Source organism: Oncorhynchus tshawytscha, linkage group LG16 (assembly GCF_018296145.1).
Source record: "Oncorhynchus tshawytscha isolate Ot180627B linkage group LG16, Otsh_v2.0, whole genome shotgun sequence".
In the NCBI taxonomy this organism is placed as follows: domain Eukaryota; kingdom Metazoa; phylum Chordata; class Actinopteri; order Salmoniformes; family Salmonidae; genus Oncorhynchus; species Oncorhynchus tshawytscha.
In genome coordinates, this window is record NC_056444.1 from 42,448,165 (window position 1) to 42,473,531 (window position 25,367).

The window sequence follows — 25,367 nt, forward strand, 5'->3', positions numbered from 1 at the left end:
AAGCCTATTTTACTTGACATCTGTCTGTAGATTCTGGAGGCTCTTTTTTTCAAGGTTAAATCATTTATTGGTCGTAGCTTGATCATATCTTTGCAAATTATGCCTGAAAACTTGTTGGTAACTGTCTACCATGAATGAGGTCACATAGAGTACCAGTCAAAAGTTTGGACACAGCTACTCATTCAAGGGTTTTTCTTTATTTTCACTATTTTCTACATTGTAAAATAATAGTGAAGAGATCAAAACACATACAGAAACTATTATTTTTACTATTGTGTACATTGTAGAATGATGGTGAAAACAAATAACACAACGGAATCATGTAGTAACCAAAAAAGTGTTAAACAAATTAAAATATATTTTCAATTTTAGATTCTTCGAAGTAGCCACCCTTTGCCTTGATGACAGCTTTGCACACTCTTGACATTCCAGCTTCACCTGAAATGCTTTTCCAACAGTCTTGAAGGAGTTCCCACATATGCTGAGCACTTGTTGGCTACTTTTCCTTCACTCTGCGGTCCAACTCATCCCAAACCATCTCAATTGCATTGAGGTTGGGTGATTGTGGATGCCAGGTCATCTGATGCAGCACTCCATCACTCTCCTTCTTGGTCAAATAGCTCTTACACAGCCTGGAGGTGTGTTTGGTCATTTTCCTGTTGAAAAACAAATGATCGTCCCACTAAGTGCAAACCAGATGGGATGGCGTATTGCTGCAGAATGCTGTGGTAGCCATGCAGGTTAAGATTGTGATTTATTTAGAATTCAAGGCAGACAGTGTTACCAGCAAAACACCCCCACACCATCACACCTCCTCCTCCATGCTTCATTCATACATACTCCACGTCTCACAAAGACAGCGGTTGGAACCAAAAATCTCAAATTTTGACTCATCAGACCAAAGGACAGATTTCCACCAGTCTAATGTCCATTGCTCATGTTAAGAAGCAAGTATCTTCTTATTATTGGTGTCCTTTATGTAGGGGTTTCTTTGCAGCAATTCGACCATGAAGGCCTGATTCACGCAGTCTCCTCTGAACAGTTGATGTTGAGATGTGTCTGTTGCTTGAACTCTGTGAAGCATTTATTTGGGCTGCAATTTCTGAGTCTGGTATCTCTAATGAACTTTTCCTCTGCCCCAGAGGTAACTCTGGGTCTTCCTGTCCTGTGGCGATCCTCATGAGAGCCAGTTTCATCATAGCGCTTGATGGTTTTTGCGACTGCACTTGAAGAAACTTTAAAAGTTCTTGAAATGTTCCTTCATGTCTTAAAGTAATGATGGGCTGTTGTTTCTCTTTGATTTTTTGAGTTGTTCTTGCCATAATATGGACTTGATCTTTTACCAAGTAGGGCTACCTTCTGTATAGCACCCCTACCTTGTCACAACCCAACTGATTAGCTCAAGCGCATTAAGAAGGATGAAATTCCACCAATTAACCTTTAACAAGGCCTACCTGTTAATTAAAAATGCATTCCAGGGACTACCTCATTTGTATTTAAAAAAATGTTATGTGACCTTTTTTAACTAGGCAAGTCAATTAAGAACAAATTCTTATTTACAATGACGGCCTACCAAACGGCAAAAGGCCTCCTGCAGGGACGGGGGCTGGAATTAAAAATAAAATAAAACCATAGGACAAAACACACATCACGACAAGAGAGACAACACTACATAAAGAGAGACCTGAGACAACAACATGGCATGGCTGCAACACATGACAACAGCATAGTAGCAACACAATATGGCAGCAGCACAACATGGTACAAACATTATTTGGCACAGACAACAGCACAAAGGGCAAGAAGGTAGAGACAACAACACATCATGCAAATCAGCCACAACTGTCAGTAAGAGTGTCCATGATTGAGTCTTTGAATGAAGAGATTTAGATAAAACTGAAGCTGGTTGAGAGAAAGCCAGGAGTGTGCAAAGCTGTCATCAAGGCAAAGGGTGGCTACTTTGAAGAATCTAAAAAGATATAATTTGATTTGTTTAACACTTTTTTGGTTACTACATGTTTCTTTGTGTTATTTCATAGTCTTGATGTCTTCAATATTATTCTATAATGTATTTCAATTCTACAATGTAGAATAATAGTAAAAAAATAAAGAAAACCCCTTGAATGAGTAGGTGTGTCCAAACTTTTGACTGGCGCTGTATCCACCTGTCATCGGACCCGCTTTCGCAAACTTGTGTTATTACATTTCGCATTTGCTGAATTCGGCTGTGCAGTCTGTCTACTTCGCTTTCATTACCGCTAGATGGGGCAATTTATTAAGCAACAAAAGTAGAGCTTTTTCAATCTTTAACATAAAGCCAACCTGGCCTGGCTGACGCGACCCTCGGGTGAGCTGTGACCACACAGGTCTGGACACACAGGACTCCGGTTGATGCAATATTCGCTCAGAAGTTGAGTGACGGGTTTCATTCTTCTCTCTTTTTTTGGGGGTGAACTTGAAAATGTGTTTGAAATAGAAAATTCAACTGTTTTAATGGAAGGGGGCGGCCTCGGGGGCTGTGCATGTGGGTGTTTGAGTGAGAAACACAGCCCTCTTCAGTATTATTATTGACACATTGTGCCAACAACATCAAAGAGCCATTCCAGACTCTGAAGTCAGAATGAAAACCAGAATAAAGCCAACCCTCTTCTAAAACTTATATTGAATACCTCCTAGCCCCTTGGGGGCGCTATTACCTATTTGCAGCTTGGGTGTTTGCCGGGGGGAGGGAGGGAGGGAGGAGGACAAAATTGATGCACTTGATTTTATTTTCCTGGATATGTGTGGCTGCGCTGACCGGCGTATGCAGTCCTATCAGTGTCGGGCAGTAGTTGTCCTCCAAAAAACTAAGGCCGATATCATCTCTATTCATTCTAGCAAATTTGATTTGATTTGGATGTATATTCATTCTAGCAAAATATGAAGGAAATTCTGAGTAGGCACTAGGCATGCGTGTGAGATGAGCGAGGTGTCAGTTGTAAATCGAGCGCACCCAGCTCCAACATCAATAGGGAGGAGTCAGTGGTCAGCGATCGCCACCACATTCTTATATCGCCACACACCCGGTCTGAGTGAGGAAAGTCCCGAGCGGAATATTTTACGAGAGAGGATTTCTTCAATGTTCGCTAAAATAAGTAGTCAAAAATACAAACATCTCGGACTTGTTCTTCGTGGCATCCCAGTCGTGCACAGCTAAGTCACAAAAGCAGTGGTAACCTCCAGTTTAGCCCTGCCCAGCCTCACACACCCCACCGGCCTGGCTCAAGGAGGGAGGGAAAATCATAAGATTGTTGATATTGTGGGTTCAATAGTTGTTGCTTTACACGTGTCACGTCTTCTGGTTATTGTTTTCAGTGCAGACAGCTTTTGAAAGACTGCCCAGAATTGGTTTAGAATTTGGTAGATCGTTAAACTGCAAGTTTGTATCCGTAGCCTAAAGAGGCACGAGTGCTCACAAGCTAGTAACGTTAGCGACAATACAGCAGACGAGTTCCATCCCTCCAGACGTAACTTCAAGAGGCCATTCAGTGTGCCTACATGGGACTAATTCCGATCATGCAACAGCCTGTCATATTTTACCGATCAGCATTCTCGCATTGAGCAACATAACACACATTTGTAACGGGGAACCGTATAATATTTACTTAGTAAGCTAGCCATCTTGCTAGACAGGCCAGCTTCCTTGTATCAAATAGCAAACGGTCTAGTACTAGTAGCTAACGTTAATGGTGGCTGGACTGCGTTGTCAGAACTATGGAAATGAGAACGTTAGTTTGTTTTAAAGTGCCTTTTTTTTTTTTTTTTTTTTAGATTATTAGCAAACCGTATATAATTTTAATGAGACATTGACTCCAAACACGGAAGCTAATAATCGTATTTACATTTTTTTGTTGTAATTATCACATTTATGTTGGATTTAAGTCGCTGAGAGCCAACAAAAGACTCAATTTTGGATATCAATTGACGAGACGAATAATTTCTGTGTCCCTGGTTTTAACTGGATTTGGCCTCCCCCTTTTGGTTCGACGCGGGAGCAGCGGGATTTCGACGTCCCACTCATCTGTCACGTCGATATTTGTATACATTTTCCTATCCCTCCCACAACCTTTCCCCGTTTCTCTCTCCGATGCGGAGTGCTGAGTAACGCCGGCAACCAAATCGATAACGGCGGCCGGACATGCTGAAGTGTATCCCTTTGTGGCGTTGTAACCGCCACGTCGAGTCGGTGGACAAGCGACATTGTAATTTGCAAAATGTCCCCGATGAGATATTTCGCTACAGCCGCAGTCTGGAGGAGCTTCTCCTCGACGCTAACCAACTCCGAGAACTACCCAAGGTAAGCAACCAGTGATTTTCATTAGCACATTGTGGCCTATCCTGGCTATCCAAACCATTATGCATGGTCAAATCAAGGCTAGCGGAATGATCTCCACTCTATCAATGCATGCAACCGCGAGCAACCCCCATGGAACAGGTGGCTGATGTTTTGATTTACTTTGCCTGCTATAAACATCTGGCAACATCAGTATAATTAACTGAGCATATTAACTAACTAATCCCGTCACGCAGGAACAACATACTGTTTATTTAGAAAGGGGTTTAAATGCCTTCAAATTCCAAACACCATATTGGGTGAGTGTTGTGGCTACTTTCATATTCTGGGGGCTAAGACTGTATACGCGGGAAGGTATGATGCTACCTTTATGTCCTCTTATTCTTGTCAATGGTTACTCCCCATGCATGTGTCATCAAAGTAGCTGAGAGAGGAGGTGTGTACCATCAGGCTGGCTGCTCAGAGCAGCTGACAGCACATTGTCAGCTAACAGCACATTGATAGGAGCAGAGAATAGGAATCAGGAGAAACAGGTCTCTGCCTTCCTTGGATGCTTGCTGTGTGGAGTCAAGCAGAGGAGACTCCTGCTTCAGAGTGGAGTGGGCATATGCTGCATGATATCAAATGTGCAGACGGACTCAGCGGATGAAAGGAGTCCGCTGGCCTGCACTACGTTGCCCGCAGTAACGGCACAGGCCGGTGGGATTGGAAACCCATTCACACCTCTCCTACATGACAAATGACATAAGCTCTGCTGGCATGCCCCTCGTGTTTATTTTTAGGGGAGCAGGATGGTTAACTGGCTGTGCATTATGTTCCCCTCCAGCTTCCAACACTCATTTACACCAGAGCACTGGGACGTAAGAGTGACTTGACTTTCGCCTCATTATGCCGCTGTGTTCATTGTTCTGCTATGGGATAAGGGAATGGCTGTGCAAGATAATGGACATCAAGTTCATCAAAGATGTGTTGCTGCTCAGAAATGCTGAGACAGGCTCTCAGACATGGCTAGGTGGTGGTGGGGAGAGTGGCACAGTCACCAGTAGTTCTTCTGTCATGTCGACAAACCCAAGGTCATAAGAAGCTACGCTAAGATGGCAAAGTCTACTGAAGTGTGCAGGTCCACAAGAATCTCTAGAGAGTTTGAATACCTGTGTAAGTAGTCACTTCTAGGCCTAAGTATTCTGCTTAGGCTGTTGACAGTCTACCACTTGAGTCATGCCCTGAGTCCCAGGCCATTATATTAAGATATGCAAGCGCCAGTACGTAAGGTAATGAATCACAAATTGCATTTATTACTTAAGTTAGCAGAGAGAATGCAATTGTTCACAATCTAATCCAGTGAAAAACACAATCTGAATTGTCAACCAAGACCTCAGTTGCACTCGCTCTTAAAATGTCACTCACCTTTTGTCTGAGTTTTGTACATGGACATAACAGGGATGAGAGGGACCGTGTGTGTGGCTGTTTGTGCCGACTTGACCAAAAAGCTCTGTTTATGACTAAGCTGAGCGGGCTGAGACTTGGCTCAGGCCCCTATGTTCACTGGAGGAAGGACACAGACAAATAAAGGGAGAGGAGGGTGTTGGGGAGCAGCTCAGTGTTGCTCTAGGACTCACAAAAGCACACGCAGACATCCAGTTGTTTAATATTCAACCCGGCTGCTAGTTCGGCCAGATGCTGACTGGGGTTTCCTGACACAGATCAAGGCTGAGGTGGGGGGCTTTATCAAATCAAATTTATTTATATAGCCCTTCGTACATCAGCTGATATCTCAAAGTGCTGTACAGAAACCCAGCCTAAAACCCCAAACAGCAAGCAATGCAGGTGTAGAAGCACGGTGGCTAGGAAAAACTCCCTAGAAAGGCCAAAACCTAGGAAGAAACCTAGAGAGGAACCAGGCTATGTGGGGTGGCCAGTCCTCTTCTGGCTGTGCCGGGTGGAGATTATAACAGAACATGGCCAAGATGTTCAAATGTTCATAAATGACCAGCATGGTCGAATAATAATAAGGCAGAACAGTTGAAACTGGAGCAGCAGCACAGTCAGGTGGAAGTTGAAACTGGAGCAGCAGCATGGCCAGGTGGACTGGGGACAGCAAGGAGTCATCATGTCAGGTGGTCCTGGGGCATGGTCCTAGGGCTCAGGTCAGTTGAAACTGGAACAGCAGCATGGCCAGGTGGACTGGGGACAGCAAGGAGTCATCATGTCAGGTAGTCCTGGAGCTCAGGTCCTAGGGCTCAGGTCCTCCGAGAGAGAGAGAGAAAGAAAGAGAGAAGGAGAGAATTAGAGAACGCACACTTAGATTCACACAGGACACCGAATAGGACAGGAGAAGTACTCCAGATATAACAAACTGACCCCAGCCCCCCGACACATAAACTACTGCAGCATAAATACTGGAGGCTGAGACAGGAGGGGTCAGGAGACACTGTGGCCCCATCCGAGGTCACCCCCGGACAGGGCCAAACAGGAAGGATATAACCCCACCCACTTTGCCAAAGCACAGCCCCCACACCACTAGAGGGATATCTTCAACCACCAACTTACCATCCTGAGACAAGGCTGGGTATAGCCCACAAAGATCTCCGCCACGGCACAACCCAAGGGGGGCGCCAACCCAGACAGGATGACCACAACAGTGAATCAACCCACTCAGGTGACGCACCCCCTCCAGGGACGGCATGAGAGAGCCCCAGTAAGCCAGTGACCCAGCCCCTGTAATAGGGTTAGAGGCAGAGAATCCCAGTGGAAAGAGGGGAACCGGCCAGGCAGAGACAGCAAGGGCGGTTCGTTGCTCCAGAGCCTTTCCGTTCACCTTCCCACTCCTGGGCCAGACTACACTCAATCATATGACCCACTGAAGAGATGAGTCTTCAGTAAAGACTTAAAGGTTGAGACCGAGTTTGCGTCTCTGACATGGGTAGGCAGACCGTTCCATAAAAATGGAGCTCTATAGGTGAAAGCCCTGCCTCCAGCTGTTTGCTTAGAAATTCTAGGGACAATTAGGAGGCCTGCGTCTTGTGACCGTAGCGTACGTGTAGGTATGTACGGCAGGACCAAATCAGAGAGATAGGTAGGAGCAAGCCCATGTAATGCTTTGTAGGTTAGCAGTAAAACCTTGAAATCAGCCCTTGCTTTGACAGGAAGCCAGTGTAGAGAGGCTAGCACTGGAGTAATATGATAAAATTTTTTGGTTCTAGTCAGGATTCTAGCAGCCGTATTTAGCACTAACTGAAGTTTATTTAGTGCTTTATCCGGGTAGCCGGAAAATAGAGCATTGCAGTAGTCTAACCTAGAAGTGACAAAAGCATGGATTCATTTTTCTGCATCATTTTTGGACAGAAAGTTTCTGATTTTTGCAATGTTACTTAGATGGTAAAATGCTGTCCTCGAAATGGTCTTGATATGTTCTTCAAAAGAGAGATCAGGGTCCAGAGTAACGCCGAGGTCCTTCACAGTTTTATTTGAGACGACTGTACAACCATTAAGATTAATTGTCAGATTCAACAGAAGATCTCTTTGTTTCTTGGGACCTAGAACAAGCATCTCTGTTTTGTCCGAGTTTAGTAGTAGAAAGTTTGCAGCCATCCACTTCCTTATGTCTGAAACACATGCTTCTAGCGAGGGCAATTTTGGGGCTTCACCATGTTTCATTGAAATGTACAGCTGTGTGTCATCCGCATAGCAGTGAAAGTTTACATTATGTTTTCGAATAACATCCCCAAGAGGTAAAATATTTAGTGAAAACAATAGTGGTCCTAAAACGGAACCTTGAGGAACACCGAAATTTACAGTTGATTTGTCAGAGGACAAACCATTCACAGAGACAAACTGATATCTTTCCGACAGATAAGATCTAAACCAGGCCAGAACATGTCCGTGTAGACCAATTTGGGTTTCCAATCTCTCCAAAAGAATGTGGTGATCGATGGTATCAAAAGCAGCACTAAGGTCTAGGAGCACGAGGACAGATGCAGAGCCTCGGTCCGATGCCATTAAAATGTCATTTACCACCTTCACAAGTGCCGTCTCAGTGCTATGATGAAGTCTAAAAACAAGATTAAAGCATTTCGTATACATTGTTTGTCTTCAGGAAGGCAGTGAGTTGCTGAGCAACAGCCTTCTCTAAAATAATTGAGAGGAATGGAAGATTCGATATAGGCCGATAGTTTTTTATATTTTCTGGGTCAAGGTTTGGCTTTTTCAAGAGAGGCTTTATTACTGCCACTTTTAGTGAGTTTGGTACACATCCGGTGGATAGAGAGCCGTTTATTATGTTCAACATAGGAGGGCCAAGCACAGGAAGCAGCTCTTTCAGTAGTTTAGTTGGAATAGGGTCCAGTATGCAGCTTGAAGGTTTAGAGGCCATGATTATTTTCATCATTGTGTCAAGAGATATAGTACTAAAACACTTGAGCGTCTCTCTTGATCCTAGGTCCTGGCAGAGTTGTGCAGACTCAGGACAACTGAGGTTTGGAGGAATACGCAGGTTTAAAGAGGAGTCCGTAATTTGCTTTCTAATTAATCATAATCTTTTCCTCAAAGAAGTTCATGAATTTATCACTGCTAAAGTGAAAGTCATCCTCTCTTGGGGAATGCTGCTTTTTAGTTAGCTTTGCGACAGTATCAAAAAGGAATTTCGGATTGTTCTTATTTTCCTCAATTAAGTTCGAAAAATAGGATGATCGAGCAGCAGTAAGGGCTCTTCGGTACTGCACGGTACCGTCCTTCCAAGCTAGTCGAAAGACTTCCAGTTTGGTGTGGCGCCATTTCCGTTCCAATTTTCTGGAAGCTTGCTTCAGAGCTCGGGTATTTTCTGTGTACCAGGGAGCTAGTTTCTTATGAGAATTTTTTTAGTTTTTAGGGTGCAACCGCATCTAGGGTATTGCGCAAGGTTAAATTGAGATCCTCAGTTAGGTGGTTAACTGATTTTTGTCCTCTGGCGTCCTTGGGTAGGCAGAGGGAGTCTGGAAGGGCATCAAGGAATCTTTGTGTTGTCTGTGAATTTATAGCACGACTTTTGATGTTCCTTGGTTGGGGTCTGAGCAGATTATTTGTTGCAATTGCAAACGTAATAAAATGGTGGTCCGATAGGTGCATCGCCTGGTCTGCTTGACTCAGCATGTCTGGGCCCAGTCACTGAAGGGAGGGCCTGGCGGTGCAGGGGACCGTGAGGCTGGCAGAAGGCATACACTCAGGACCACTAACACGGAACTGTATTTAGCCGAGAGACACAAATGTGGTGTGACAGAGCAGGTGGCCGTGTTGCGTGCAGACACAAAGTATATGGTCCCCTTGCCTGCATTTACATAAAGGCTTCGGAGAGAGAGGGGGCCATCAGAGGTCAGACCCATAATAGGCCGTGTGGAGATAACATGGCAATAATGGTGAATGCTCAAACCATAATAGAATCGTGAGCTCTCATTCATCTCATTTGGTATCTCCTTGTCATGCTATGATGGCTATTCATGGCATCTCTAGCTCTCTACAGTTATCATAAATGTTTTTAACACACAATTTAATTTAGAATTGTTGCGCAATGATTGGCATATAAAAGCACGTTTCATTCCAGCAGCAACAGAAGCTGAAGGAGCAGCACTCGCTTTGTCTGACACATTTTCGCTTCAACTAGGCTCTATCTGTATGCTCGGCTATTACCAGCTAAAGGAAACCCTGGTCTGAAGGGATAGAATTCATGGAATGGACCTGTTTGAAATAATGCCCCCCCCTGTGTTCAAGAGCAGGTTGCGTCTCAACTGAGGCCTGGCACAGCACAAAAACCCCAAATCATGTGAAGTAAGGGTCTAAAATGCAGCATGTGAATATGGATATTATTTTTTAGAATTGATGTGTTTTTAGATCATTAATGTGAAAGACATGCTCCAGAACTTTGGTGATTACTATGTTTAAAAAAGCTTATTCCGCATTGGGCAGGATGTATCAATATGTAATTCATAAATGCATAATCTATGAGCAGAATTACTGTTTTACCTCAATTAGCCACTAAATCCCTAGTTTGAAAGCGACTTTTCTGAAAACTGTGCTGCGCCATTTTCTCCCATGTGGGCCAGCCCCCTAGCAAATAGAGTTCACCCAATGAGCCCTTCGCCATATGAGTGACAGCTAGCAAGAGGCACACACAGCAGAGCGAGAGAGAGCGAGCAATGACATGGTGCACATATCTGCACATACTGCATGTGACGTAGTACACAATTTCTGGGAACCACTTTTTGTTCATGAACACTACTTTCAGAACGACTGGCTAAAAAGTATACAAAAGTGCAGAAGAATCTCTTTAAAGGTAAAAAAAATGTCATTCTTTATTTTTTATTTTTTTTGTTTGACCACGTTGTTTGTAAGCTTTTAAATGATATCAAACTCAACTGTTTATCTTTTCCAGCGTGGGGTATGCAAAATGGGTCAACCTTGAGCACCTTTATCTCCTCAAAGTTTTGACATTCAGGTCCAAAAAGTCACTTTCTGACCTCCTCTTTGGGCAAGCATGCATGGAAAGTAATGTTTGAATCCTAAGGGATGCTGTCAAAAAGCGATTGAATTCAAATGGATTTACCCCAAAGAAAAGCATCTTTTCAATTATGATTTCAATTGCCTTTACTTTTTCAACTACTACAGACACCTCTCCTGGTAACAGCCTACGGTGGTGACCGAATGGAGAGATTGTGGGTGTTATTGCACCGCCAAGTGTTCCAGCTCTCATTGACAATAATTGGCACACTCCACCTTCACAAAAGTCACTGTGGAGATTGGCCACTCTGCAGCAAGCCTATACCCAGTGCTCCATACACAGACCCGATGTGTGTACCCAAAGCTGTCAGCTTGAGTTTTTCCAAGTCTGCTTGAGCAATGCTCAATGACATTTGGCACACACAACCCATGAGGCATTAATATTCTCTGTACAGTCAGAAGGAAAATTGGATGTACTATGCAATGAGACAAATTAGTACTATAATGGGGATTGTGCTGTGGAGTTTAGAGGGGTAGATTTTCTGTATAGGTTTTGGAAGGGGGTTTAACTGTGTGAACAGATGGAGATTCAGATGCCCTGACAGGGTCTTAGACTCACTGTGTGTTTCTTGAGCCCCACCTGGCAACCCTAGCTTATGTGTGCTGTAGTATTGCCTTTTTCAGTTAAGCATTGCATGGGAAAAATATATGTTTTATCAAATGGTTCCAGGTTGTTTTTCCTGATAAGGTTTTTTCTTTAGAAATATTATTCAGCATTGTATTACACTGGAAGAACAAAATTACATGTTGGATCAAGTTGTTCAAACAGAAAGCGCTACACACAGGCTGTCTTGGCACAAAATGAGGCTTGCCTCCATAGACCTCTCTTCTGGGGTGTATTCATTACGGAAATGTTTACCGTTGAAGAACCAAACAGAAGGAAGCGAAACGGGGAGGAACATACCTGAATTTGTCCAATAGAAACTCTCTTGAATTTCATATTTGGAATAAACTGTTTTGGATGCAAAACTATTGCAACCATGGCATAAAATGTACTTTTTGGTCCATCAGCCACAGAGGCAGCCCCAATTTTTTTTTTTGCAAAAATTACACCAAATGGATTAGCATGCTTTGTATTGTTTCTAAAACATATGTATTACTAGTAAAATGTATTACTTTGTTCCTGTGAGGTTGAGTCTGATTAGTAAGAAGCTTCTCTTCACTAGCAATTGAAACTCAGACAGAAAAACAACTTAGCCTAGTGAACAAAACAATGTAAATAGCCAAGAAACAAGGACAAAGTATCACTTTGTTTCAAGTAAATTAGATGAACTTTTATGCCTGTGCACAGCGCTTCTAAAAATGTATTTTTCACTCAGCTCTTCACGTGCGCACAGCCCCCAGCCAGACAGTATATAGGATTCGTAGTTCTTTGATTTTTGTGTAATTAATTGACCAGCTAGGAAACTAAACTGTGGAAATACTTTGAAAACAGCTACTGCAGCATTTGTTACTATTAATGTGAACATACTTGACTATTTTTATTCACAAACTGGAGCCCTGACCACCCGCCAACGTGGCTGGTGAAATAGACCCACCAATGCAGGTGGCGGGTGTTAATTCTAGGCATAATGATTACCCCTTTACTATACAGAACCCAGAAGGACCCTTGGAGAGCGCAGTCAGGAATTCCAACTCACGCCCATGTGTTCTGGGCCCTTAACATCAAGCCCCAGCTCTGTTTTCTCATTACGCAACGCTTAATCCTCACTATTCCTTAATGCGTCTTTTGTGTTGCTGCTAAGTAGGGCTCCTCAGTGGTTTTACCAAATAACACTGCCTCCTAATGCGAATGAAAAAAAAAAACACTGAATGGAATTAGTCAGTTTCAGCACTCCTCTATCTCCAGTGTGTCTCTGAGAAGCAGAGTGTCATTAGACCTTCTCATGGGCAATCATCTCTGTCAATGATTGAAGATGAACCGGTCATGTAAAGCGGATCGCTCATCCCCCAAGCTTTTGGACAGCTTTACCTGCTCTTCCTTTTCATGCTAGCAAGGACAAGGCACTTTGCTGCAAAGACTAAGTGGGACAGTGCGCGAAGCGGGGCAGTTTGAGTAGGCTGCTGATATTTCGGGGTGGGGCAGTGCATCAAGTCGGGGCAGTTTGAGTAGGCTACTGATATTTCCTTGGGTTGTTTGGCATGTAAAATGACTTGTAGATCAATGACTGACAACACATGCTTAGTTCGACATTGAAGCAGAAGCGTCAGTTGTCACAAAATATTATGTATTTTCTAAAGGTAGAAAGTAACATGAGCAAAAGGTTAGTGAATTGCGATTTGTAACTTTCGAATCGATTTCTGACTGATGCATGCTATACTTGGATCCGTTTGGGATCTGCGGACCAATAGTCAAATCTTAAACATTTTGAATCGAGACCGCTGCGAATCGGTGAATCGTTACATCCCTAACAGCGAAACATTGACAAACAATTCACACCATGAAAACAATGCACCCGGATGGACTTTGGGTCCACTTGGCTCCGCTACTACTGAATGCCATGTAACCGTTTCCATTGTTTTTCTTTTACCGATATGAGTCATTTGTCTGAGCGAAGAGCAGTCAGTCTTTCACACATCAGCATTGTGTTTTGTTTGCAGATGTGAGATCCGAACAACCACATATCCATTCATCCCATCTCCCACCCTTTAACCTAATGGAGGTGTATATCTTCCCTTTAATATTTCAGGAGGGACATGCCTTCAAAATGAAACCACTTCCAACCTAGCCCTCTCCCAGAAAGTATCATCTTTACTGACCCACAGGGGCTCCACTTAAAACTACACAGAACCCCCCCCAATGTCTGGCCAGGCATAAGAAGTGGATCTCTGCCAGAATCTCTAGACCTAGCCTAGGCCTACACTGTGCAGATCCTGATTCCATAAAGTGCTGTACAGATTTGTATTTTCCCCTCTATTCCAGCCTCTGTGACTCTGTTAGCTGAACTAGGCCATGACTGGTGATAAATCACACCTGCCACTGGTCCTCCCTGCGGTAAACCCACATTAGTTCCCCCCCTTCCCCTGGCTCCGTCTGTCTCTCAAGGCAGTAAGTTTCCCAGAAGCATGGGAAAGTACACCAAAGGACTCTTCCTTTTTAGTCTGCATTTCTTTTGATGTAGTTTGGTTTTATGGATCTCTCAAGGCTGACATTGAGACTGCTGCTGAGAGAAGTCTGCACTGGCCAATCCTTAAGTCAAATCAAAGTCGAACGTCCTCATTGTGTGTGTGTGCACAATCCGAAAGCTGTGTCCCACTTCTGAGAAGAGCCAAGTATGTGAAAGGTAACCAGAAGTGAGGAGCCAGTGGATAAGCATTGTGAAAGAGGTAGAGGTCCCTCTAATGCAATAGCACATTCAACAGGTTCCTTTGTCTGAGATGATGACCAGCTGGTCCCACATCATGCCCCGCCCTTCCATTTGGAGATGTTTTTTATTTATTCCGGAGATGGATTAACCCCCCCCACCCCAGACCACAGAGCAGCCAGACAGGCTGAGTGATGGTGTCAGGTGGAGAACATCCAGCCAGGGAGGCTGTCTTGGTGCGAAGAGCCCTGCAAGCCCTAGGGAGATACTGCTGCAGGCGTTCTGTGTGGCACGTGTGCGCAGACTAACCCTCCCGTAGAAGTCGTACCTTTTTTCCCCCGGTAAACAGATGACACCGAAACCAGCCTGATAGTAATGCTCATTAATCCTATCAGGGCAGTGTCAACCATAGACGGGCACTTGTATACATCTGTTGTAAATCTCACGACTTTCCTCCTGCACTCTACCCCTCAGTCACCACCACCAAGGTAAACAATGGGCCATGGCGGTGGTGACGGGAAGCTGGTGTTAACGTCTGAGAGCATCTGTGTGCACGGATGGTGCGTACCGATAGGAATGATGTGCCATAGGACCACTAACTAACTACACAGAGACAGGGATTGGGGGACATGGACTCATGGTGGCCTCGCAATGTGACACCATTCTCTCACGCTCTTTGTTTCTCTGTGCGTCGGTTTGGGTATTTAAAGTCGGTCTTAGGCCTCATTGGTCAAGTGCAGTGACCTGCCTGACACTGACCGGTCTCAGGTGGATGTGAGTCGTGCCCTAACGAAATGCTTGGTCTGACAAAATATCTTTGCTCGCCGGGCCTTATAGGTGTGCAGCATTAAGGATTCCACACCAGTCACTAACCAAATTTCACCCACCCATAAATCCTGTACCATTGAGCCCCCCCCAAAAAGCATATATTTTCATCCTTCAATGTAGCAAGAACACTGCAATGAAAGTGTTTTGCTCTGAGCACTGAACCCTTTTGCATAATGTCGTTGTCCCGCTACGTCAGTTGTTCACTCTGGTTCTTGGAAATCTGTTCAAAATGGTTTGAAAAGGGCAGCTAGAGTTATTCCTGAAAAGTGTTGACAGGGTGTACAGCATTGTTTTTAATCCAACACATTTTGTTGTAGTACTATAGTGAGAGTTAACTTTTGCAAACAACTATTATTCTCTCCTAGTTTTCTGTTTGAGAGGTGGCTTAAGCCAGGCTTGTGAGTGACTAAGTACTGTATTGTATCTTTCTGAGTAGGAGTGTGTATACTGTGAGTAATTAACCCAGCATGGCCCTCTGAGCTCTGTAGTACATGATGCCAGCAAGAGGAAATGCAGGAATGACTGGAATCTGAAGCAATCTGCCTGCCCTGCCGTCTGTGCGCCTGAACTCTCCCTCAACCACACTGATCCTAGTTAGTCTACATTCTTGGCTGAACGGGCCACACACACCGAGACCTTTACGCCTGCTACTAAGCCACGCGCACGCACACCGTTTTACGAGGTGCACACTAGAGACAATCACACATCGACAAACACAGAGAAGCTAGATACAAATGCGCATGTTCCTGAGAACTTCCAACAGAGGCACATTTTTCTTCAACTAATCAAACTTCACTATTTTGGCAGTATTAAAATGAAGGCGCTCTAATTCTCATTATACTTTAATTAAGCCGGCCTCCTTACTCCAGGGCGTTTCACACAACCGGAGCCTGGGTAAGGAGCAAAGCTGGCAGAATGTAGGAGACATTTAGACTAGAGGTCGACCGAATAATCTGAATGGCAGATTCATTAGGGCCGATTTCATGTTTTCATAACAATCGGAAATCGGTATTTTTGGACACCGATTTGACCTTAATCTTTATTTAACTAGGCAAGTCAGTTAAGAACACATTCTTATTTTCAATGACCTAGGAACGGTGGGTTAACTGCCTCGTTCATGGGCAGAACGACAGATTTTCACCTTGTCAGCTTGGGGATTCAATCTTGCAACCTTAGTTAACTAGTCCAACGCTCTATCCACCTGCCTCTCATTGCACTCCACGAGGAGACTGCCTGTTACTCGAATGCAGTAAGCCAAGGTAAGTTGCTAGCTAGCATTTAAACTTATCTTACAAAAAACAATCAAATCATAATCACTCGTTAACTACACATGGTTGATGATATTACTAGTTTATCTAGCGTGACCTGCGTTGCATATAATCGATGCGGTGCGCATCGTTGCTCCAATGTGTACCTAATCATAAACATCAATGCCTTTTCTTAAAATCAATACACAGAAGTATATATTTTTAAACCTGCATTTTTATCTAAAAGAAATCCAGGTTAGCAGGCAATATTAACCAGGTGAAATTGTGTCACTTCTCTTGCGTTCATTGCACGCAGAGTCAGTGTATATGCAACAGTTTGGGCCGCCTAATTTGCCAGAATGTTACGTAGTTATGACATAACATTGAAGGTTGTGCAATGTAACAGGAATATTTAGACTTATGGATGCCACCCGTTAGATAAAATACGGAACGGTTCCGTATCTCACTGAAAGAATAAACGTCTTGTTTTTGAGATGATAGTTTCTGGATTTGACCATATTAATGACCTAAGGCTCGTATTTCTGTGTGTTATTATGTTATAACTAAGTCTATGATTTGATAGAGCAGTCTGACTGAGCGATGGTAGGCACCAGCAGGTTCGTAAATATTCATTCAAACAGCACTTTCGTGCGTTTGCCAGCAGCTGTTTATGACTTCAAGCCTTATCAACTCCCGAGATTAGGCTGGTGTAACCGATGTGAATGGCTAGCTAGTTAGCGGGGTGCGCGCTAATAGCGTTTCAAACGTCACTCACTCTGAGACTTGTAGTAGTTATTCCCCTTGCTCTGCATGGGTAATGCTGCTTCAAGGGTGGCTGTTGTTGTGTTCCTGGTTCGAGCCCAGGTAGGAGCGAGGAGAGGGACGGAAGCTATAGTGTTACACTGGCAATACTAAAGTGTCTATAAGAACATCCAATAGTCAAATGGTATAAATGGTATGGAGAGAAATATTCCTAATAATAACTACAACCTAAAACCTCTTACCTGGGAATATTGAAGACTCATGTTGAAAGGAACCACCAGCTTTTATATGTTCTCATGTTCTGAGCAAGGAACTTAAACGTTAGCTTTCTTACATGGCACATATTGCACTTTTACTTTCTTCTTCAACACTTTGTTTTTGCATTATTTAAACCAAATTGAACACGTTTCATTATTTAGTTGAGGCTGAATTGATTTTATTGATGTATTATATTAAGTTAAAATAAGTGTTCATTCAGTATTGTTGTAATTTTCATTATTTCAGCAAAAAAAAATTCTAAAAAAGAATCGGCCTGATTTAATTGGCATCGGCCTTTTTTGGGGGTCCTCCAATAATCGGTATCGGCGTTGAAAAATCATAATCGGTCAACCTCTAATTTAGATATAGCTATTCAAAGAGTTGCATGGTTTAATCAGCCATGTTTTGTAATAGGATGGTTAATCCTGCCCAACAGGACCCAGGAAGACCACTCAGCCTACACTATGCTTTGAAAATTATACAGGAAGGCTGTCAATACTCAACTAGACAGCATAATGTTTGAGGGGTTAGTGCATGTTTGCAGATGTAACACTTTTATGATAATGTGGATACCATTGGTCAACAGTAAGGATTCTTCAATAGTCTTTGTCATTCAATGAAAGGACTGGTTTTCGTGGTTTTTCATTGAGAAATACTGCACCAAACATCTTAGTTAGGTGTAAAATTCCACGACTAACCTCTCCTCTGCAAAAATGTCAAAATTAATGACAGATTTCTTGAGTGTTTTTTTAAGCGATGGAATTTTAAGGGTCTCCTCCCTCCCAGCCTCTCTTGCTCCTTGTCCTCTGTTAGTCCCATCCTGTTAGTCCTGGACAGTGCAGCTGCTGGAGGGCCCTGACATGGAGCTTAGAAGTTCTGGCAGCCACTGCACTAAAGTGCATACGTTAACCTGCTGTACTGAGGCAAGCCTTGACTGTGCTGAGGCCCTGTTTGACCCCCCAGCTAGCACCTTACCTCCCATCTCTTTGTTGTCAGCACTTACACCATAAATGGATGATGATAATGTCAAAGTATGTTCACCGTTGGGGCATTTTCATTTACGCACAGACTGACGCCCTCTAGTTCCTCATAATCCTTCTCACCACTTATATCAGAGGCCGGCTGGTCGGTATAGGGTGACGTTTTCCCTAGATGCTGATCTTGGGTCAGTATTTTCCCCCGCTAATGGTTATGGTTAGGATTTGGGAGTGAAGCTGATCCTAGATCTGTGCCTAGGAGAAAAATCAACCCGGAGATAGTCTGGTCTGCAGGCAGGCAGTGTCATGGCCGATGGTTAGATGGGATCGTGATGAGTGATTCTCAGAGCAGAGTGTGAGAAACAGAGTTGTGTGTCACAGCTGAACTGGTGTGTTGGGCTTGAGGGGTCAAGGACAGGGCAGCGTTTCTTGTGTGGGCACGAAGACAGACTATGCCTGGAGGCTAGGGTACGACCGCTCATTAGTGAGATCCACTCTTGAAGAGAATAAATACACACACTGGTTTTTCACATGTACTTCATGGAGTTCCTATCTGTGGGCTTTATTGGAGTGTTTCAGTGCACAAACCAGGTAGAAAGAACATGTTCTGGACTGAAAACAGCACTAATTTAAACACATGTAGATGGAAGATCGTGTACTTGTCTGTGGGACATCACACACTCACACACTGGGGAAGTGGGCTTCCTGGCCGTGATCCTCTTCTGAGTCGTTCTGGATGGATGTGTGGAGTCACTACTGTAATTATACTGGCTTCATAATAGCAATTCATGGAGTTTCACTGGGAGCCTGATTTTTAGTGCCATGATCTTGTTCAACTGTACCACATCAGTGTTACTCAATGGCATTACATCGCTTCACGAACTGTATTGCTCTGGCCTCGCCTATCTACAAAAGGCTCGATTCACAATCATATAAACACACAAATGAGGGTCAATGCAGTCAAAGCTTTAATGCCAGATTATAGCATATCTGCATAGACTAGCTAGTAGTGGTTTTCTAACAGTTTCCACTGATACTCAATACAGGAAGCTGCATGTTATCTTCTGCCCCAGATAAGCTTGGTCATACTGAAGGAAAGAATAATCAATACTTAGTCATTCAGTCACTCAGTCCTCCAGCTCAAGCCATAGTGTCAGTCTAATCATGGATGTTGCTGGCTGCATCTTTTCCTTCCCTCCAATCCAAGCGCTGGTTTCCAGGGAGATGGTTCATTAATTGGGACCTTCCTGGGGATTCAATTGAGCTGGGAATTCTGTTTACCCAGCGTATCTAGGAGACACCAACCCTTCACACCACACCCTCTATTCAAGAGCATAGCATGTTGTGCCTCAAACAATGGTGGGCACTACACAAAAACCTCAGATGTAAAATGGGGTCTAAGCTATAACATATGCAAATATGAAAAAAATCTTGAGTTTACGTGTTTTTAGATCATTTACGTTTAGGGTTAAATTATTGTTTTTTTATAAACAAAAAAATAAAGTATAAAATAGTTTTGACAACCCTGTTTGTAAGCTTTTTAAATCGAGTGGTCACCAACATTTTGAGTCAAGATCACTGAGTCAAATTGGACAATGAGATCCACCGCTCAGATATGACTTAAAAACATAAGCCTATGCAGCATTAACCAATTAAAAGCTGTTCTGTAGCAATGAGGTTTGTGCAGTAGGCTATAGGCCCAATACATTATCACTGCATATTGGCTACGCTTGTATTGCCCTGCCAATGTTCTTCTCAGAACATTTTGAAATGGTTATTAAAACATTTTAGGTATATGATCACACTGGGAATAGATCATTTGTTCTATTACTTGTGAGCCACAGCTGAGTAAGTATAATAATTAGTTCATTTTTCTACTAGACTGTTGGCCTGCATCAGATGGTCAGTCTGAGGGGAGGGAGGGAGCAGTGTTGAGACTGCCTCTCACCGACTCACCGTCCCTCCTCTTCCAGCTAATGGTGAAACTTAAGTCGCACTGCATTACTTCTGCCTCATGCTTAAATTCATGTTGCTCGTATGACCAGAGAGAGATGTAATATTCCTTGATATTAAAAAGACAAAAGCTGCAAATAATGATAACGCAAGCTTATCGAAATGCCCATTTTATGTTTTATAAGTGTTGACAGTGCTGAATAATAAACTTAAACATGAAATTACTCAAATAGCAGCTCTTTGCTGTATTTGTTGAGTCTCTCTCTAGTCTTTGTTTTGAAATCTGACATCAACTTTGTTGTGCGTTCAAGGCTTCTTTTTACAGTCTTTGGCGTGAGGAAACTGTACAGACAGAAACTGATTGGCCAGCAGTAGGCCTATAGGTGCTCTTGATTTGCTCTCTGGGCTTATCAGGTAGGTGGAGTTCTACCCTAAGACACATGAAATGGTTCAAAAAGGGAACACTTTGCCCTCCTGGCGCTAGGGCTGTTGAATCAAGTGCACCTACTGTCAACCGTGTGAAACGAATAAAATAAAAAAAATAGGAACGAAAGGCATTATCGTTAGTTTTTTTACAGAAATGTTTGGTGATCGACTAGAAATAGCTTGTAGATAGACCTTGATCGACTGGTTGGTGATTGTTTTTTTAAATATCAATTTTAACTGTTGACCTTTTCGTATTGTGGGGTATGCAAAATAGGTCAACTTTTATCTTTTAAATGTTTTGGTATTCAGTTCCAAAAAGTTACTTTCTGGGCACTGCTACAGTGGGCAAATATGTATTTTTGTTTTCGTTCAAATCAAAAGGGATGCTGTCAATAGGGATGGGCATTTGAACTTTTTTGATTTGAGTACTCGCATGAAAATAAAGAAGCTATTTTTAGAACAAGGGCCGCACTGGAAAATGTGCGCATTTATCTATATGCCAACAGTGTGCAACAATACCTACATTATCATAACCATTGCATATTATGAATCCTAATTGCAAAATTGCCTCAGATAGGTGTGTGTGTGTATAAACTCAGCAAAAAAAAAAACTTCTCCTTTTCAGGACCCTGTCTATAATACAGGAAAACCCAAATAACTTCACAGATCTTCATTGTAAAGGGGTTAAACACTGTTCCCCATGCTTGTTCAATGAACCATAAAAAAAATGAACACGCACCTGTGGAATGGTCATTAAGACACTAACAGCTTGCAGACGGTAGGCAATTAAGGTCACAGTTATGGAAATTTAGGACACTAAAGAGGCCTTTCTACTGACTGAAGAACACCAAAAGAAAGATGCCCAGGGTCCCCACTCATCTGCGTGAACGTGCCTTAGGCATGCTGCAAGGAGGTATAAGGACTGCAGATTGTCTACAGGGAGACAGGACGGACAGCTGATTGTCCTCGCAGTGGCAGACCAGATGTAACAACACCTGCACAGGATCAGTACAGCCTAACATCACACCTGCGGGACAGGTACAGGATGGCAACAACAACTGCCCGAGTTACACCAGGAACGCACAATCCCTCAATCAGTGCTCAGACTGTCCGCAATAGGCTGAGAGAGGCTGGACTGAGGGCTTGTAGGCCTGTTGTAAGGCAAGTCCTCACCAGATATCACAGACAACAGCGTCGCCTATGGGCTGGACCAGACTTTTTGCCAGACAGGACTTGCAAAAAGTGCTCTTCATTGACGAGTCGCGTTTTTGTCTCAACAAGGGTGATCGTCGTCGTCGGAATGAGCGTTACACTGAGGCCTGTACTCTGGAGCGGGATCGATTTGGAGGTGGAGGGTCCGTCTGGGGCGGTGTGTTACAGCATCGTCGGACTAAGCTTGTTGTCATTGCAGGCAATCTCAACGCTCAAATCAAATCAAATCAAATTTTATTTGTCACATACACATGGTTAGCAGATGTTAATGCGAGTGTAGCGAAATGCTTGTGCTTCTAGTTCCGACAATGCAGTAATAACGAGCAAGTAATCTAACTAACAATTCCAAAAAAAACTACTGTCATACACAGTGTAAGGGGATAAAGAATATGTACATAAGGATATATGAATGAGTGATGGTACAGAGCAGCATAGGCAAGATACAGTAGATGATATCGAGTACAGTATATACATATGAGATAAGTATGTAAACCAAGTGGCATAGTTAAAGTGGCTAGTGATACATGTATTACATAAGGATGCAGTCGATGATATAGAGTACAGTATCAACGTATGCATATGAGATGAACAATGTAGGGTAAGTAACATTATATAAGGTAGCATTGTTTAAAGTGGCTAGTGATATATTTACATCATTTCCCATCGATTCCCATGATGAAAGTGGCTGGAGTAGAGTCAGTGTCATTGACAGTGTGTTGGCAGTAGCCACTCAATGTTAGTGGTGGCTGTTTAACAGTCTGATGGCCTTGAGATAGAAGCTGTTTTTCAGTCTCTCGGTCCCAGCTTTGATGCACCTGTACTGACCTCGCCTTCTGGATGGCAGCGGGGTGAACAGGCAGTGGCTCGGGTGGTTGATGTCCTTGATGATCTTTATGGCCTTCCTGTAGCATCGGGTGGTGTAGGTGTCCTGGAGGGCAGGTAGTTTGCCCCCGGTGATGCGTTGTGCAGACCTCACTACCCTCTGGAGAGCCTTACGGTTGAGGGCGGTGCAGTTGCCATACCAGGCGGTGATACAGCCCGCCAGGATGCTCTCGATTGTGCATCTGTAGAAGTTTGTGAGTGCTTTTGGTGACAAGCCGAATTTCTTCAGCCTCCTGAGGTTGAAGAGGCGCTGCTGCGCCTTCCTCACGATGCTGTCTGTGTGAGTGGACCAATTCAGTTTGTCTGTGATGTGTATGCCGAGGAACTTAAAACTTGCTACCCTCTCCACTACTGTTCCATCGATGTGGATGGGGGGTGTTCCCTCTGCTGTTTCCTGAAGTCCACAATCATCTCCTTAGTTTTGTTGACGTTGAGTGTGAGGTTATTTTCCTGACACCACACTCCGAGGGCCCTCACCTCCTCCCTGTAGGCCGTCTCGTCGTTGTTGGTGATCAAGCCTACCACTGTTGTGTCGTCCGCAAACTTGATGATTGAGTTGGAGGCGTGCATGGCCACGCAGTCGTGGGTGAACAAGGGAGTACAGGAGAGGGCTCAGAACGCACCCTTGTGGGGCCCCAGTGTTGAGGATCAGCGGGGAGGAGATGTTGTTGCCTACCCTCACCACCTGGGGGCGGCCCGTCAGGAAGTCCAGTACCCAGTTGCACAGGGCGGGGTCGAGACCCAGGGTCTCGAGCTTGATGACGAGCTTGGAGGGTACTATGGTGTTGAATGCCGAGCTGTAGTCGATGAACAGCATTCTCACATAGGTATTCCTCTTGTCCAGATGGGTTAGGGCAGTGTGCAGTGTGGTTGAGATTGCATCGTCTGTGGACCTATTTGGGCGGTAAGCAAATTGGAGTGGGTCAAGGGTGTCAGGTAGGGTGGAGGTGATATGGTCCTTGACTAGTCTCTCAAAGCACTTCATGATGACGGATGTGAGTGCTACGGGCGGTAGTCGTTTAGCTCAGTTACCTTAGCTTTCTTGGGAACAGGAACAATGGTGGCCCTCTTGAAGCATGTGGGAACAGCAGACTGGTATAGGGATTGATTGAATATGTCCGTAAACACACCGGCCAGCTGGTCTGCGCATGCTCTGAGGGCGCGGCTGGGGATGCCGCCTGGGCCTGCAGCCTTGCGAGGGTTAACACGTTTAAATGTCTTACTCACTTCGGCTGCAGTGAAGGAGAGACCGCATGTTTCCGTTGCAGGCCGTGTCAGTGGCACTGTATTGTCCTCAAAGCGGGCAAAAAGTTATTTAGTCTGCCTGGGAGCAAGACATCCTGGTCCGTGACTGGGCTGGGTTTCTTCCTGTAGTCCGTGATTGACTGTAGACCCTGCCACATACCTCTTGTGTCTGAGCCGTTGAATTGAGATTCTACTTTGTCTCTGTACTGGCGCTTAGCTTGTTTGATAGCCTTGAGGAGGGAATAGCTGCACTGTTTGTATTCAGTCATGTTACCAGACACCTTGCCCTGATTAAAAGCAGTGGTTCGTGCCTTCAGTTTCACACGAATGCTGCCATCAATCCACGGTTTCTGGTTAGGGAATGTTTTAATCGTTGCTATGGGAACGACATCTTCAACGCACGTTCTAATGAACTCGCACACCGTATCAGCGTATTCGTCAATGTTGTTGTCTGACGCAATACGAAACATCTCCCAGTCCACGTGATGGAAGCAGTCTTGGAGTGTGGAGTCAGCTTGGTCGGACCAGCGTTGGACAGACCTCAGCGTGGGAGCTTCTTGTTTTAGTTTCTGTCTGTAGGCAGGGATCAACAAAATGGAGTCGTGGTCAGCTTTTCCGAAAGGGGGCGGGGCAGGGCCTTATATGCGTCGCGGAAGTTAGAGTAACAATGATCCAGGGTCTTTCCACCCCTGGTTGCGCAATCGATATGCTGATAAAATTTAGGGAGTCTTGTTTTCAGATTAGCCTTGTTAAAATCCCCAGCTACAATGAATGCAGCCTCCGGATAAATCGTTTCCAGTTTGCAGAGAGTTAAATAAAGTTTGTTCAGAGCCATCGATGTGTCTGCTTGGGGGGGATATATACGGCTGTGATTATAATCGAAGAGAATTCTCTTGGTAGATAATGCGGTCTACATTTGATTGTGAGGAATTCTAAATCAGGTGAACAGAAGGATTTGAGTTCCTGTATGTTTCTTTCATCACACCATGTCACGTTGGCCATAAGACATACGCCCCCGCCCGTCTTCTTACCAGAAAGATGTTTGTTTCTGTCGGCGCGATGCGTGGAGAAACCCGCTGGCTGCACCGCTTCGGATTGCGTCTCTCCAGTGAGCCATGTTTCCGTGAAGCAAAGAACGTTACAGTCTCTGATGTCCCTCTGGAATGCTACCCTTGCTCGGATTTCATCAACCTTGTTGTCAAGAGACTGGACATTGGCAAGAAGAATGCTAGGGAGTGGTGCACGATGTGCCCGTCTCCGGAGTCTGACCAGAAGACCGCTTCGTTTCCCTCTTTTTCTGAGTCGTTTTTTTTTTTTGGTCGCTGCATGTGATCCACTCGGTTACACTGGTTGTAAGGCAGAACACAGGATCCGCGTCGCGAAAAACATATTCTTGGTCGTACTGATGGTG

General features: G+C 44.1%; 1 protein-coding gene across 4 annotated transcripts in view; it reads left to right on the plus strand.

Annotated features, from left to right (window-relative positions):
• The first annotated feature begins 3,038 nt into the window (after positions 1 to 3,038).
• Positions 3,039 to 25,367, plus strand: part of LOC112215694 (protein scribble homolog) — a 138,708-nt gene continuing 116,379 nt past the window's right edge. For 2 of the 4 annotated variants that reach the window (XM_042299175.1, XM_042299176.1), the window contains exon 1: positions 3,039 to 4,336. In XM_042299175.1, the coding sequence (XP_042155109.1) occupies positions 4,178 to 4,336 (159 nt within the window). In that variant the 5' untranslated portion in view covers positions 3,039 to 4,177. The remainder of the gene's footprint in view (positions 4,337 to 25,367) is intronic. The other 2 variants (XM_042299177.1, XM_042299178.1) reach the window with 2 other exon arrangements.